Below are 17,850 nucleotides of genomic sequence, written 5' to 3' on the forward strand. Positions count from 1 at the left end.
AATTATTTGGATAAGCGGAAAGGGTAGTTTTTGCAAGGGTAGGAGGTTATTTCGTGAATAATTATTTTGAGGTTAATTTTTTGCAACGTGGGTTCATTTTTTGAAAACTACATACTTTTTCCTACAAAAAAGATACTCTTGTTGCACATCGCCCAGAGCGATGGTTTTCGAGAAAATTGAAAGCAAAGAGATTACTCTGATGGGTTGCTAACTGGTTAATCAACCTAAACTTATGAAAGTTATGGCGGTTCAAAAGTAACCAAGTAGTTATTAAATAATTAATTGGAAAATCAAAATTTCATGATTTTTAAAAAACCTTATTGCTTTAAAAACGAAATACTTCACAAACCAAATCAAAACTTTTTTGGTTTTAAAAAAAAATTGATTTGCTCAGTGTCGATTAATACTGAAAAGCAACTACGGCAACCCATTATTGATTGTTCCAATCAAATTCGGACAACACCAAGGATATTCCACAAGGTATCTACGCAGATCGTGGAGAAGAAGATCAGATGTCTATTATTAAGTAAGGCTTTATAGTTTGTTCTGGCTGGAGTGCCTGCCCAAACCTTATTCCATTGATACCTTTTGTTTCTTTGCTGTTCCGCTTCTCCCGTCTTTGATCATATATATGCTTATGTTTTTTTTATAGTTTATATTAGGGTAAACTAAGTTTAGAATTGTAATTATGAATTTAAGAACACAGTACAATAAGTGAATGGATATAATATATTTTTTATGGATCTGGACTAGAATATTTTTGAAATGATTCCAGTATCCATTTGGGTACTAAAAACTATGATTTTGTATTGTATGAATTGCAGACGTGTATTGTTAGTATTCAATAAACTATATATTATTATTATTATTATATTATGAACCAGTTAGCAACCCATCAGAGCAAACTCTTTGTTTTCAATTTTCTCGAAAACCATCGCTCTGGGCGATGTGCAACAAGAGTATCTTTTTTGTAGGAAAAAGTATGTAGTTTTCAAAAAACCAACCCACATTGCAAAAAAAATAACCTTAAAAAAGTTATTCACGAAAAAAACCTATCCTTGTAAAAACTACCCTTTCCGCTTTTCCAAATAATTTTTCAGTATCACCATTTGATTTAGGGTCAAAATTTATGGCAGAGGATTTTTTTTAGAAATTTTATATCGTTTTTTAAGCCTACAATTTTAAAACAAGCGTTTTTTAAATTCACCCTTTCAGTGCCGCTAACTCCCTTAATATGCATTTTCCCCCAATACTTATAGGAACTTTTTTTACAATTTTTAGGAGTACTATCACCCCACCCCCCCATTTTTTTACACTATTTCAATGACACCCTGTAGAAAGCGGAGCGTCGAAAAACCGACTGGAGATCGAAAGCTGTTTGCGTGCAGAGCGCGCGCAACCCGAAAACACGTACCAATACAGGCGAATCGGAGAGCGCGCGCTGCGTTCGTGGCGCAGCGCGCCGACGTATACGTACAGCCGAGTACACATCTGAACAAACAAACCGAATGAGCACTTTGAGCCGAATGAGCATTCATTCCGACGAATTGTGTTTTCCGCATAGAACCGATGAGCCTGCATTCGGAGGCGCTCCAGTGTTTGTGTCCGAATTTAGTGAGAAACTACAACAACATTTAGGAGTAGCTAGTGCATTTCATAGTTATTTATGAGTTGCTAAAGAAAAAGAGACCACGACATCATACTAGATGGTCTCCACAATTATATCTTCAAAGAAGTCGAGATTGGAGCCTTAACAGTTCTTTTTTATTGCACGACATCCGCAGCGACGGCGATGGCAGGCGATTTAAAAATTTTACAAGAATATCAGAAAGTGATTTTTCTGTGAAAGTCATTTCTTCTAATTAGCATTAAGGACAAAATATCCAGAAGGGATACGTACTTCCCAAAGGCGAATACGGCAGAAGAACGTTTGGCGTTAACATTACGGTTCCTCGCAAGTGGTGATTCTTTTACTAGTTTGCAGTATATGTGGAAAATATCCAAACAGCTGATATCCGAAATAAATCCTGAAGTCTGCCAGGCTCTTGTTGATCTTTTAAAAGAATATATCAAGGTAAGTTTAGAAAAAAATTATTTGCTTTCTAACTTTGTGTTATACACAAAATACGGGTGTTATAATTATTTAAATGAATATAATTTATAGAAAGTCTCAAATAAATTCAAACCTACCTTGTCCCGTTCTAACATTCTTTTTAACTTTTGCTTTTTCTCGCCAATAAGAACCCTTTAGACTATCTATTTTTTTTTAGAATCTCGCCGACGTGCCTGTTCAGTTTTTCAGCAATTTCCCCCCAAGCATCTTCTTTTTTAATTTTATTGAAATACAGCTCATGTTTAACTTTCCATAAAATAGGCCTTTTCTCAAATTCTTTGATTAATTGTAAACACCTGTCTTGCGAAAAATCCATGCCGTACGGGGCCGTTCGGCGTGTGTTTATACGCTACTAAAAACCCGTTCAGACTAAGCACGAATTTCCTTTGATGGACCGACAACCCTCAGATCGGCTGGCGCACCGCATGAGCGTGTTCGGCGCAGTGCGTGAGTCCGTCTACATTTGAATGCTCATTCGGCTCAAAGTGCTCATTCGGTTCGTTTGCTCAGATGTGTACGCGGCTGTACATTAAAACAATAAAAGTAACGCGCGCCTAACGCTCGGCGCGCACGCTGCGCTATCGCGGCGCAGCGCGCCAATGTATACATACCATTAAACTCGCCATTCACTATCCCAACCCGGACCCGACTGACAACCGCGACCCGACTTACGACCAATCCGTACTCGCGCACACATTTCACGAACCCTATAAGGAAGTTCATTTTTACGTTGAATGTGGTGAGCCCTAGACAAACAGCCTTATGGCTCCCATATTGTCTAAAAAGGGAAAAGTTGTAATGATTGGTAGAATTTTGTTAATAGAAGAAGAAGAAGGAAAGAATAAACGAATATGGGTGAAAACATGATTTAAAAAAAACTCATACATTTGGTTGGAAAAATTCATACATTTGCGTTTATTGAAATGTTCCCACTTTTTTGCAATACGACGTATTTGCTGACGCACAGATGCCCGTAGTGATGATATTTCATTTATGTCAAAATCATGTTTGTATTTGGATAAAAGAGGAATTAGAGGCATTACATAAAGTGTTCAATATTATATATCAGACAGGTTCGGTTTGGTTTGGTTACTTTTTTTTACACTACCCCAAACAGTGGTTGCGTTCTACTTTTATACCCCTGCCAAAGAAGACCAATGCCAGAAAGTGTGAGGATCGCAAACTTATCAGCCTGATGAGCTATACCCTAAAAATATTTCTGAAAATAATACACCAGAGAATTTACAAAAAATGTGAAAGGGACATATGAGATTCGCAAATGGTGTTCAGACAAGGGTTAAGGCTCCAGGGAAGCGATAGTTGCAACACAGGTGCTTGTCCAGAACTGCTACGATCAGAGAAAGGATGTGTGACTGTGTTTCATAGACTACGAAAAGGCATTCGATCGCGTCCAGCAACACAAATTAATGCAGCTCCTGAAAAGACTTGATATAGATCATAAAGCCATCCAATGCATTGACATCCAAACAGCACAAATAAAATTGTCCGATACTATGTCCAATCCCATCCAAGTCAGAAGGGGGGGGGTGCGACAGGGTTGCGTGCTATCTCCACTCCTATTTAATTTATACTCAGAAGCTATTTTCTAAGAGGCTCTGGAGGACGTGGAAATGGGAGTCAAAGTTAATGGAGTGTGGATTAATAATATCCGCTATGCCGACGATACCGTCTTAATTGCAGACAATATACGCGACCTACAACTGGTCAACAAGGTAGGAGAGCAGAGCAAAGCAATGGGTTTAAACATCAACATCAGGAAAACCAAATTTATGATAGTATCCAGAAACCCAGACGTGTTTAAACTCCATCTTAACATTTCACTCAAGGCCTCTAGAAAGTGTAGATAAATTTAAGTACTTGGGCATTGAGCATCTGGCTCTCCGAAGATTGGACATCAGACATGGAAGTTAAATGTCGCATCGAACAACCTCGGCAGGCATTCTTGAGGTTTCGAAAGGCATTTTTCTGTTCTGATTTTGACCTTAGCCTTAGATTAAGATTTGTAAAGAGTTATGTGTGGTCGGTGCTCCTTTATGGTATGGAAGGTTGGACGTTGAAAGCAGCTGCCATCAACAAATTGGAGGCTTTCGAGATGTGGCTATATCGCAGAATCCTAAAGATAGCTTGGACGGCTGGATTGACAAATGAAGAAGTTCCCAGACGTGTTTACAAAGAGTTTGAATTAACAAGTTGTTAAATTGATTAAAAAGAAAAAAACCGCATACCTGGTTCACATAATGCGAAACCCCAAATATCAATTCTTGCATTTGTTGATCGAAGGCAAGATCGAAGGCCGGAGGGGTATCGGAAGGAAGAAAATGTCTTAGCTGAGGAATATTAGACAGTGGACAGGGCTACACGATGTTCAGTCGTTAATACACACCGCCCGAAATAGAGAAGCAATATAAAATGTTATCGCAAACATCCATTAATGGATCTGGACTAGAAGAAGAAGATTTGGATAAACTTCTTAGCAACGGTCAACTAAAATCTCATAAGCACCATTCTTTTTTTGTCTATTTCTATAATCTTGACTCTTGATAGGCATACATTTTCCTACGTACCTACGTATCCTGGCGAACTCATGACCCGGACCCGACCGTGAGCATTGTCAGCGGTTGGATCGGTCGGCGGACCGGTCCGCTAGTGAACCGCGAGCTTTATATTCAATGACAATTCATCATCTGTTGGTTGTTGTTTATTCTCTTTCAATTTGAAAATTTTTCGTAATGGGTGGTTGTGGTTATTACAAATATTTATAGTCCAAGAAAATAGGCCGTTAAATACGAAGTTTAGGTAAAAACTTGAATTTTTGAATAAGTTACTTTGAAAGATCTTAAAACGAATTGTGAAAGATTTTTTTTAATTCACCTCGATAAATAAACAAAATTATTTTTTGGAAATTTTGGAGTAACGGCAAGAACTAGAAAAAAAAGTTCAAATAAAAGTTATGGTTTTGGAATGTTCACAAAAATGCCATCTTTTATCGTTACTATTTAGAAAACCAAAAAACTATGCACATTCTCATAGCCACTTCATTAGGGCTATCTGGTAGTATTTTTATATTTTTTTTTTATTTTTAAATTAGCTGATAATTTGTAAGATATAGAGGCTAACTTATTTTTTTTTAAATACGGACCTGTATTTTTTATTTCAGATTTTGAAAGAACTCAGTCTCCTGAGTAGGTAGTGTAGCGAATACAATTTATTTATTCTAATTTCAAGTCCAGCTCTGTTTTTTTAATATTTAATCTATTCATCGTTACAATATTGATACCAACTCTGCCGTGAAAAGGTAAAACGTAGTAACCATAGACGTAAAATAAAATATAGACTACACTATTTACATCTACACGCGGTCAAACAATAATTTTTGTACACATGTTTACTTATGGGTACACTCGACCGCAGCCGACCAAACCTTCCTCGTCCAGCCTATGTTGTCACGTCTTTAATATTTTCAATATTTTTTTTTCTTATTATACACATATATTGAGATATTAATACTGCATTTTAATAAAGTAGGTTTTAATATTCCATATATGTATTAAATAGTCCTTATATTACTTTATTATAAGTCGAATACTATGTAAAAAGGATAAATCCTTTACAATATGGCAACATCGATTAGAGGCGAGGTCGCCTATTCATTCTTCTATATCTTGTAGTACGCGTCGCACGTATGTAGTAAAGCATTGTTGCCGCTACTTCTCTCTAGCTGAATTATTGCATTTTCTTAGTTTGTCGTCCTGTATTCAAGAACTATAAAATATGGTTCGCCAGTGCCACATTTGAAAGAAATTTGACGTAAATGATCCATTTGAGTCTCGAATCGACTTTCGACCGGTAGGCAACTCTCAATTTACCAATTGGGAGTCAGAAAGATAAAAAAAATCTTAAAACGAATTGTGAAAGATTTTTTTTAATTCACCTCGATAAATAAACAAAATTATTTTTTGGAAATTTTGGAGGAACGGCAAGAACTAGAAAAAAAAGTTCAAATAAAAGTTATGGTTTTAGTTTTTTTTTATATTATTTTTATTATACAAGATAAATTATATTAGGCATCGGTTAAAAACTTAATCATGTTTTTATTAAAAATATATTCCAGTTTATCCTAAAACTATCTTCAGAATCTAAAATAACATACAAGAATTTTAAAATGATATTACATTATGAAACAATATTTTTTAATATACCGGGTGCGTCCCAAAAGTCACCCCTATGACTTTCTATTATTTTTTCAGATTAAAAAAAAACAGATTTGTATGTTAGTATATGACATAAATTAGGATTGACTGACGCATTCAATTGTTTTCGGTCATTTCCTGTTTCACCGGAAATGACTAAAACTTTTGATTTTTAAATGGCACCCTCGGTATATTGCTACTTTATTCGATAGAAAATGACACTCTGAATAGAATGACATATCATATGTCAACTTTTGACATTGTCGCTTAAAAACAAATCGTATTATAAATTTCAATTCAGGGTGCCACGGCGGTGTTAAAAACACTAAGTTTTAATCAAGGAGCATTGGAAAAACAGTTTTGGTCGTCTAATGTTTTTCGTGTCTTGTCTAGGCGGGTTAAAAGATGCACAAATAGTATTTTTAATCATATGTCAATTTTTTAAATGGAACAAGGGTGACTGATTAGCATATTTCGAAAAAACATTTTTTATGAATATATTGATACTTGGTATTTCGAGTCAAATTGTCGTTATGAACCGCGTGTTACAATTTCAATTAAACCTTATGCGAAAATGTCAAAAGTTGACATATGAAAAGTCGTCATTATGTCATTCTATTCAGAGTGTCATTTTCTATCGAATAAAGTAGAGATATACCTAGGGTGCCATTTAAAAATCAGAAGTTATAGTCATTTCCGATGAAATAACAAAAACAATTGAATGCGTCAATCAATCCTAATTTATGTCATATACTAACATACCAAATCTTGTTTTTTTATTAGAAAAAATAAAAAAATTATGGGGGTGAGTCACTTTTGGGACACAGCCGGTATAATAAAGACAGTACCGGGTTAAATAAATGTAGTTTTCCATCCACTTCCTAAAAGCTTGCTTCAATGAAACAGATCTCTGTTTTCTCTAATTTACATAATAAGACATCACTTAACAGAAAAAAAAAACAATAATCACGAAGTTTTTTCTCTTTCCATGTCGCCGATTCTATTATATCTATAGAATAGATCCTATCTTGATTAATATTAGGGTTGTAAATTTTTGACTAAAATTAATAATTAATTTATTAATTTCAAAAATTAAATAGGTAATTTCGATTATTAACATTTTTTCTATAACATGTATTTTATTATTTTTATCGCTTTTGGACGTTTTTTTTTCTAAACTTTTATTTAAAAAACCTCTCCTAAATCTTAATAAAATATTTTTAATTGAATTATAGCTTCATTAAAATAAAAAAATTACCCGGCTATGGTACGGAGAATTCAGGTGTACCGAGAAACGAAAAACAGTGTTGTATTCCTCGTCAGAGTCATCAGGGAACGACCGTTACGACGGAGACAACCTATCTATCGCTCGTGTCGCACTCGTTAGAGCCTAAAACAATAACAAGACATTGTCTGACCCTTACTAAATCTATGGTCTAACCGCATCTTCTAGCTATTTATGAATGAGATGCTCAGTATATATTTTATTTTAAATCTATGGTAGTAACCCATTTTTCAGAAGTTTGCAGGGGAGCTAATAACAATAAAACTAGATTTTTGTTTTATAACTTATAAGGGTTTTTCTAGCTTGATTTTTTTTTGTATTTCCGGTTATTTTTCTCATATACACCGTATTTTAAAAAATATTGGACTTACTACTTTTTTTCTGAATGAGTCATGACATTTTATTATGGAGAAAAATAGTAAGTCAAGTTACTATTTATATATTAATAAAAAATAATAACTTTACAGAGGAAAAAAGGTATAAAATGTTCTACTAGCTTTTACCACGTATGACAACAACCAATAATTATTTTTTTATTTTACTTCTATTGTTCTACAATGTTTTTCCAATTTATGTTCCTTCCGCACTACTTATTTGGCGAGAAAAAATGACCGGTGGATCGACTTGCTAGGTTATTCCATTTGAATATTGGTTTCAGTCAGTTGCGTTTAATCAGCTGAATGCGTAACATCGCGTGGGTGGTCTAATAAGTGATTAGTGCTTAATTAGTTTTAAGAGAGTTCAAACAACAAATAAAATAGGAGCATGTCGTGTTCTAGAGGTAAGCTTTTAGTGGCCCTAGCCCAAAAAGGTGATACTGCGAGTGATCCAGGAAAAGAACGTAAGTTGATTAGATGGATTTTATTTTTATCTTATGCCGCGCGTAAACCAGCGCCACGCGACGGCTAAGATACCGCGACTATGTTGCCAGATTTACCGTTTTTTCTGATATTTTGGGTAACATAAAGCCGTTGGTTATATAAAACTGCTTATGTTGTTGCCTTAATTTTTTTAAGCACGCATAGATTTAAAAAAAGAAATTTGATCACAGAATTGCCATGCCCTAAAAAATAATTCTGTACTCGCCCCGATTTTAGGCTAGCAACTACTGTGCACGAGCAACAAATGGAAAAGGAGCAATCAGAGATTATAAATTTGAATAGACTACGACTATCAGTAGCTGAAGCTGTCACGAAGGATATAGTTTTCTGCACTTCACAATTAATACTATGACTAAAGGTATTCAATTTTATGATACGTAATTTACCGCTAGATCAAAATTTGTTTTTAGTGTGGAAAATAATGAAAAAATGTCTTGTCCTATATCTGAAAGTCAATTGACAGACAATGGAATGGAACCTGATAATATTGTATTGCAAAATAACGTTAACGCAATGCATACAGAAGTACCTAATTCAGACCATGAAAAAATGTTCACAGAATTACAACCATTACTTCTTCCAGATCATAAGTAGCTGACTTAAACTGCAAGTTTCAAAAAAAAAAATTAGCTAGAATAGTAGGATTCGCACGCCGTAAGCTAGGGTCCGCTACGTCATCGATCTGTATTTAAAAACCATTGGCGCTGATGACGTAGAGGTCCCTAGGATAAAGCGTGCGCATCCTACTTCCTTTATTGAATCAATCTTTTTTAATATCGTTGTAGAAAAGCATTATTATCGTACTGATAGTCCTTTAGATGACTCAGATATTGATCCAGATTACGAAGAAGAAGATACAGATCCTGAAGAAGAAATTAGCTCGAGATCTGGAAAACGAAAGAAAATGTTTTCTATATTCCGCTCAGGTAAACCATGACATTTACATCTCGATCTGAGTTATATGCATTTATTTAAATTATTGTTGTTCTGATGAACATCAATACAACCGTTATTCTTACCTTATTTTGTTGTTGTTTCAGGCACAAACTCTGACAGCAGCGATATTGACATCAGGCTTAACAACGGGGATGATCCAATTGTTTGTGAAAATGAAGGAGAGAGTAATGAAAACCTTGAGCAAAAAAAGAAAAGAGCTAGAACAGAAAAAACTGAAAGAAATTTGAAAAAATATAAATTGCTGCTAGTATGCAACTGCAAAAGGAAATGCTTTCAATATTTTAGTAACGAACGAAGACAAGAAACCTGTAAAAGCTTTTGGAAAATGAACTTTGAAGAAAGAAAGCAGTATCTGAATGGTCATGTGAAACGAAACGATGTTAAATATAGAAAGGTGGGAAGCAACAACAATAGGCAATGTTCTTTCAGCTACAATAAGGTACAAGAAGACGGTGTCGAGAAGCAGGTGTGCAAAACTATGTTTCTGAATACTCATGGACTAAAGACAGATGGTATGATTACCGCATTAAAGCGTCAACAAAACATATCTCAAGGATTAAATGTTAACGCTGATAATAGGGGAAGATCAATTCCAACCAACTAAAAAGACTCTGCCATTTTTAAACAACATATTAATTCATTTCAACCGCAAGTATCCCATTATAACCTCTCACACGCTTCTAACCGCAGATATTTACCCTCAGACTTAAATGGAACCCAAATGTGGAAAGATTTCTGCGAAAAATATGAACCTGTTTCATATGAAAAAATACAGGCATGAATTCAATCTCGAGAATATTGGATTTGATCAACCTACTCAAGACGACTGCGATGTTTATACTTTATGGAAAGAACACGAAAAAGATTGTAATAAAACTGATGAAGTTGGTACGGCAGCTTGTTCTATCTGCATCACCTATAACATGCATCACGAATTATACACGGAAGCAAGAATTGCCTATCAAGCCGATCGTGACGGAAAGTTTGATCAATCTTACAAACTCTACTCTGTAGACATGCAAAAAATATTGTTATTGCCAAAGATGTCCTTGAAGTCTTCCGTTTTTATCAGCAGATTGGTTATTTTCAATGAAACCTTTGCAGCTCTAAACAAGCCATTTGAGAATATCTGCGTTTTGTGGCACGCGGGTGTTGTGGCCGAAACGCTGAAGATATTGCTTCCAGCTACTGTGCAGTGATACAACGTACGTTTGCTGACATTAAACATTACATATTTTGGTGCGATAATTGTAGCGCGCAAAATAAAAACAGGAAGTTATACTCTGCACTAACATGCATTGTTAATGCCGAATGAGGCCAAACATCGATAACACTAAAATATTTCGAAGCTGGATATACCTTTATGAAGGCTGACACAGTACATGGACAAATTGGTAAAGCATGGAAGAAAATAAAATATTTATGATATTCACGATTTAAATGAATTAATACTTCAGACTTCTCGACAAAATAAAACTTTATTACTAAACTGCAATGAGTTTTGTCAGTTATAAGAGGGTTGTCGATAAAGGCGCAAAAAATATGAGGAACATTTTCGAAAGCTAAGCGATGTAAAAATAGTGGAGTTTAGAAAGGTGTCGAAAACCATGTTTTATAAAAAAGGCTCACATACAGCGAGTTTTTGTCTTTCGATTTATTAAGGCCAAAGTTTGATTTATCAATGCCTCAAACTAGACAATTTGATAGAGGTGTCAATGATGCGAAAAAACAAAAAATACTTACCGACTTGGTTTCAAAAATGCCTGCCGTAAAACGGATTTTTTGGGAAAATTTATCGACATCAAAAGATTCATCCGATCTTCTTTCGAATCAAAATTAACACGAGTCAAATATATTGGTATACTTGACTATAATAGTATTCCTAGATTTAAGTTATAAAGTACAATATAAAATAACTTCTGATAAGTATCTTATTTTTATTTTAAATTTATTATATAGAGTTACAACAAAAACTGTTTCTTTGTCGTTCCGTAGATTTTCCTTTGTTACTTATTTATTTGACGTTCGTTAAAATGTAATGTTAAAACTGCTGAGTTACCATTTTTCTAATAATAAACATTACAGTTGAGGGTTGGAACCTGGTGTTACATAGCAAAATAAAACACTAAATCACCACAATACACCAAAACACTTTTACTTTTACACTGGACGCGCGTTTCGCTAACCATGTTAGCATCATCAGCAGATGATTATAAACTCAATAGTTTATAATGAGTTTATAATAAGAGATTTAGTGTTTTATTTTGCAATAATAAACATGTTTTAATTAAAATATATTGATACTGCAGCTGCTGAGTTACCATTTTTACCAATATAAACATGTTTTATTTAAAATATATCGATTATGTTTTTTTTTTACCTCAAAGTATGGGCCTGGTTGGTATGTAAATAGACTCAACACGGTTTACCCATTGCAAGAAGAATATTCATTTTTTTTCTTTAAAGTGGAAGAACTTAGTAAGTTGATACACTAACGTCGTACCTAATTTAATTTCAATACAAAAATATGGAAATATCTAGTTGGTCGTTTTGCAAGATTTTTCCAATGTAATCTATAAAACTTTTGTTTGTGGTTACAATAGTAAAATAAATATACTACTTTTTTCCGTTATAAACTCGACTTGCTACATGTTTCCTTTGGAGAAGGTAATATTTTTGGGCTTACTAGAAATTTCCAAAGGCTGTAAAATATTTATCTTTTGGAATTAGGATACAAACGGCCTATCACCACAAAGGAAAAATTTAGTAGATTCTGATGATAATAAAACCTAATTTTGACAGTAAGTGACTTACTAGGTTTTGCCTATGCACGGCAGAACTACACTTGTGACGATCAACACACTAAAGGAGGCTACAGGAACTGCCATGAAAGCCAAGCAGCAAGAGACGTGGCAACACCGTGAGGACTGCGCTACAGCTCGAAGACTATGGCCAATGGTAGATAGCAAAAAGACAAAACAACTACTAGAGCACAAAAAGGACCTAGTACGCATAATTGTAGGAGTCGTCACTGAAAACTGTCCCACGGGGGTGAACCTCGTGAGATGGAAATTTTCCGACGAAGACTACTGCAGAGAATGCGGAGAGGAAGAAGACAGAAAAGAAACCAAACCAAACCATAGACCACCGGCTGTGCCACTGTCCGGCACTGGAATACCGACGCTTTAAAACTTTAGGGCAAGGTTTTTTGAAGGGACTAGAGGAAACAGCAGAATTCGATCGGCGACATCGGGAACTTTGCAAAGAGCTGGAGAAGTGCTTTAACGCAAAGAAAGAATGAGAGGAAGGTTTGGTACAACAATAAACAGGGGTATCGCAATGGGTCCAAGGCCTCCGAGTGAGGGATCAAATATGATCCCAAACCCCAGCAACCTAACCTAACCTACAATATTGATAAGCTTTCAAACTTAGTAATGACGTGGGGTAAAACATTGAATACGGAAAATCAAATGCAATAAAATAATCAAATCATTTCCCCGGAAGATGGCTTGGAAATGGTAGAGCAATATAACGGCCAGGATCTGAGGTTCTTGGATCTGTCGCCAAGGGGCGGGGGCATATATTACTTGACGTCATTTGTAAAAGTAAAATTAATACATCTCAATAATTACAATAAAGAGTACAAAATGCATGGAAGTATAAGAAGAAAGTTCAAAGAGTTATAAATAAAATTGAACTAAAAATAAACTTGTACAATAGGGAGGGTGGTAATTCTTTCTAACCTTTTCGAACATGTAGAGCATTAGAAACTAGTTTGTAGAAGTTGATTTATTTATAATAACTACGCTTAATATTATACATATTATTAGATCGAACATTGAGATTTCAAATTCACAATGAAAAAAATAAAAATAATATCTTTAAATTGCCGACCTGAATATTATTTATTTGAATCTTCCAATTGACTCGATTTTTCTTATTCAATATTAATTAGCGCTGATAAATATTGTTCCGATGAATATAATCAGATTAAATAATTTAAAAATAAACAGATTCGAACTTGAAATTATTTTAAATAATAATTAAATTGTTTTGTTGTTGTTAAGGGACCCAAAACAAAAAAATATAAAGTGTAGCATATCATTGTACTTAGGGAGTACATTGTACTTAGGGAGTACGAGTTCTTTCAAAACCTAAAATAAAAAATGCAGATCAGTATTTAAAAAAATTAAGTTGGCCTCTGTAACTCACAAATTATCAGCCAATTTGAAAGTAAAAATATTATCAGGTTGCCTTCATAAAGTGGCTATGAGAATGTGCAATTAGTTTTTGAATTTTCTAAAAATTAATGACAGGAAAAAAATAAATTGATTTTCAAAAAAATCCGTTTTTTTTCTAAAAACTCAGCAATCCTTGAAATTTATCCTTGAAATCCTTAAAACTTTTTATATGGCATCTTGGTGAACATCCCACTTGGCCCCAATTTAACCATGTTCATATCTATTACGGTTACCGAGATACCAATGCTCGTACCTCGAATTTGTAGCACCCAGTATATCATTATTAATGTTTATGTATCTAAAAAATCTATTTTCCAGAAAGGAAATGACAGGACAACAACTGTCACTCATTAATTAAACTATTATCTGTTGATTTATTTCTATATTTTTAGATACAACTACTTTCTCGAAACACTAAAGGAAGTTCGATTGTATACTGGTTTCAGTAATTATTTGTTCCTCGTTATAAAGAGCATTTTGAACTTGATATCTTTTATCGTGGTTTTAACTACTATAGTTTACAGAATTCTGGTAAGTTATAAAGTTTTTTTAGTCTCTAAAGTTAATATACAGGGTGGTCCGAACTGTATTCCGGAAACTTCGACAGTATATTCTGCAGATAAAAATAGGCAAAATAGTTCGTATAAATGTATGTCCTAAAATTCTTGGTTTCGGTGATACAGGGTGTAGAAGTTTCATTTTTATTTCGATTTTTTTCAAATAATTTCTGAAGGACCTTCAATGTTTGGATGAAAATTGCTGTCTGGTTTTTTTTTGACACGAGAAATTTGATTTTGATGTCAATATGCCTCCTATTTGTAGGGGGCGCCACTTACATGTGTCTTAACTGTTTTGAATACATATAATTAATAATATAATAATATTACAGGTACGGACGAAAAGTTATTACTTAATAATAATACTAAATAGGAGGCATATTGACATCAAAATCAAATTTCTCAAGTCAAAAAAGTCCCAGACACCAATTTTCATCCAAATATTTACGTTACTTCATAATTATTTGGAAAAAATCGAAATAAAAATTAAAGTTCTACACCCTGTATCTCCGAAACTAAGTATTTTAGGACATACATTTGTACGAACTTTTTTACTTATTTTTATCTGCAGAATATGCTGCAGAAGTTCCCGGAATACAGTTCGGACCACCGGTTTGGATAATGAAAATCAACTGAAGATGCTGCTGGTACCGATTAAGCTGTATATGCTGAGTGTCAAAAGAAGGAGAACACATAATATGTCGAGTGTTTCTCAAAAGTACCTGTATAACTTTTTGGCTCTATAACTTTTTTAGTTTTCAGATAAAAAAACAACATTTGGTATGTTAGTACCTATATGACATAAATTAGGATTAATTGGCGTATTGAATTGTTTTCCGCCACTTCCTGTTTTACCCGAAATGACTACAACTTTTTATTTTTTAAATGACATCTTCGGTATTTTTTTAAAGGCGAACTTTGAGAGGGAACGTCATGCCCATCAGACAGTTGGCGTTACGGTTTAGGGTGTCATTGCGTATGGTAGTAGATCGCAACTGGTTTTCATTACATGTAACATGACAGCCTAAAGCTTGATTTTCATGCATCCGTTGTCCGACGATACGTTGATACGATATTAATTTTATTGGTAGAATTTAAAGACTTCGATTGGTTAGAAAATAACGCAGTTTTTAAATTTATTGCAATTTCATGCCTCCGTTTATCGGATATACGTTGGTGTTTTATATTTTCGTTTCCATAACGATTTTGCTATTCTACTTATATTTTTATTAAGATTAGATTAAATTTGTCAAAACGTCCGTTATCGTATGAACTGGTCCGTTGACGGGCTGAAGTAAAATATTTACGGATGTAAAGTGGCGCGAAAACGCTATGACCAATCAGAGCACCGTCGGACCAACGTATCAACGTATAACGGATACATGAAAATCAAACTTAACGCTACATCCATGCAGTGGCGCAGCCACATGCGATTCCATACCTTCACTCCATCTTCCAACAAGACAATGCCAGACCACTCATTGCTCAAGGATCAATAGTCTTTATGAATCAGCATCACATTAACCGCTTCCTATGGCTGCAATGATCACCCGATCTGTCTCCCGTTGAACATGTCTGAAATATGATGGGTGGATTGTCGAATTTAGAATACAAGTTAGTCGATATCCTCTTGGAGTATCCCATTTTAGGCTGCTTCAACTTCATGCATAAGGGCCTTTAGCAGCCCCTCTGCGTATAAAGTGAAAATTATATAAAATTACGGGACTGCTATAATAGGCCCTTATGCATACATCTGAAGCAGCCTAGAATGAAAATCTGAAGTAGCCTAGAAATTACATCAAGGGAACATCGACCGCCTTATCAGAACTATGCCCATGCATCTCAATGAGTGTCAGAAATCGGAGGTCAGCAACACGCTAAAAGTGACCCAGATTGTCCATTAAATCTAATAGAACTAAAAATCTAATGCTGGAAGTACACACTCGCCGAGGAGACCCGAGGCGCCACAAAAAATGCGAGGTCCAGCGAGGCGCCCCGAGACATTGCGCAAAAACACACCAATTAAATTTTGCAGTACATAAATAAATATATTCTGAAGAATAATTTTGTAAAAATAAAAACAATCAGGCGCTCAACGAGATTAATTTAATAACACTTTTGGGAAAATTTGGGCAAAACATTTTCTTAAATCCAATTTAAAACCGACCCGAAAATCGAGAAAATAAAAAAAAAACAGTGAAATCCACAAAATCAAATTGCATATATTAGTTTCAAACAGAAAAAGATAAATCCGCCTGTGATTTTTGTTTATATTATGTTATTTATTTTTGTTTTCATTGTATTTTTGGTATTTTATAGAAGCATATTCATCTACGCTTTGTTTTTTTGATCCTTGGCTGTTATGTCACAGATTATCATTCTATTGTCCGTGTTTGTCATGAAAAAATCATGAAAACCAATATAACGTCGAAAATGATGACGTTACTGCCAAGGATCGAAACAAACTGTATTTTCGACTTTATGTCGCCGAGGTGAGGTGTTTTAAAATTTAAAAAAAAACATAATGCTGCATAGAAACGTAAAATATTTGCTATTTTACCTAGTAATATTAAAACAAACTATTTTACATTATAAAAAATAAATCTTTATTTTTAACTGAGGATAAAAGAGATTAATCAATAATTTTGTAATTAGAGTAATAATTCTTATGTTAATGATGACAAAAAAGCGAAAACAGTGTCTAGAAAGTCTGTATCATAATATCTTTCATGTACCTACATTATAATTTTCTTTGTTTAAAAGACGCAATAACGACACTTTTATACCAATAACGACACGTTTTTTGCTAATATCTCAAAATGGATTCGTTTTGTTTGATCGCTTCTAATTTATTAAAATAAACGTAGATACTTATAGAAACTAATAAATGTTTATATTAGGTTGGCAGTCATATATTTGAATTTGAAGACTTTCCACCAAACTGAATGAAAACCTCGGGCATAGCTTTTAATAGACGTATTTTTCTTTCTTAAACGGCCCGGAAAGTGACCATTAAAGATTTTTTTTCTTCTACAGTTCTCTTAAAAAATTTTTCGGTACTTTGACTAAAATCGTTTATCCACTGTATTAATTATATATTTATATTTTATTAATTTAAATACCGAAAATATGCGTCAACTCAATGGCAGTTGAGAAGACGAACTAAGGAATGCCGATCTCCCGAGAGCAACGTGTATATTTTCGCGGGACCTACTACTTAACGCTTTCGCCATAGAGAAATATAAAATTCATGATGTCTCTCTTTTATTTAGTTTCTCTATAGCTCTCGTCTCCTTTGACTCGTGCTGGTTGCGTGCTGGAGACCGCCTCTAGCCCGAGCGCTCTCAAGACGAGGCGAGAGGAACCGAGGCAAGACGAGAGCCCCATGTACACACTCGCCTTGTCTCGTCTCGGATCCCCTCGGCGAGTGTGTACTTGGTACAACAGAGTGCGAGGCGAGAGGGCCCAAGAGCAGGCGAGAGCCCCAAGTACACACTCGCCTCGTCTTGGCCTCGGGTCGTCCCGGCGAGTGTGTACTTGCACCATAATCAATTGCTAGGTCAGAAGGAGCCATCATATACACCAAGAATTATTTAAATTAGGTG

The 17,850-nt window shown here is 34.6% G+C and overlaps 1 protein-coding gene across 1 annotated transcript in view; it reads left to right on the forward strand.

Moving 5' to 3' along the window:
* LOC115889234 (potassium/sodium hyperpolarization-activated cyclic nucleotide-gated channel 1-like) overlaps window positions 1-17,850 on the forward strand; it is a 111,922-nt gene that overhangs the window by 79,331 nt on the left and 14,741 nt on the right. The window contains exon 5 of the mRNA XM_030909179.1: window positions 14,081-14,219. Within this exon, the coding sequence (XP_030765039.1) occupies window positions 14,081-14,219 (139 nt within the window). The remainder of the gene's footprint in view (window positions 1-14,080; window positions 14,220-17,850) is intronic.

The sequence above is a fragment of the Sitophilus oryzae genome, unplaced genomic scaffold, assembly GCF_002938485.1.
Source record: "Sitophilus oryzae breed Bouriz unplaced genomic scaffold, Soryzae_2.0 scaffold_811_pilon_pilon, whole genome shotgun sequence".
Taxonomy (NCBI): Eukaryota; Metazoa; Arthropoda; class Insecta; order Coleoptera; family Curculionidae; genus Sitophilus; species Sitophilus oryzae.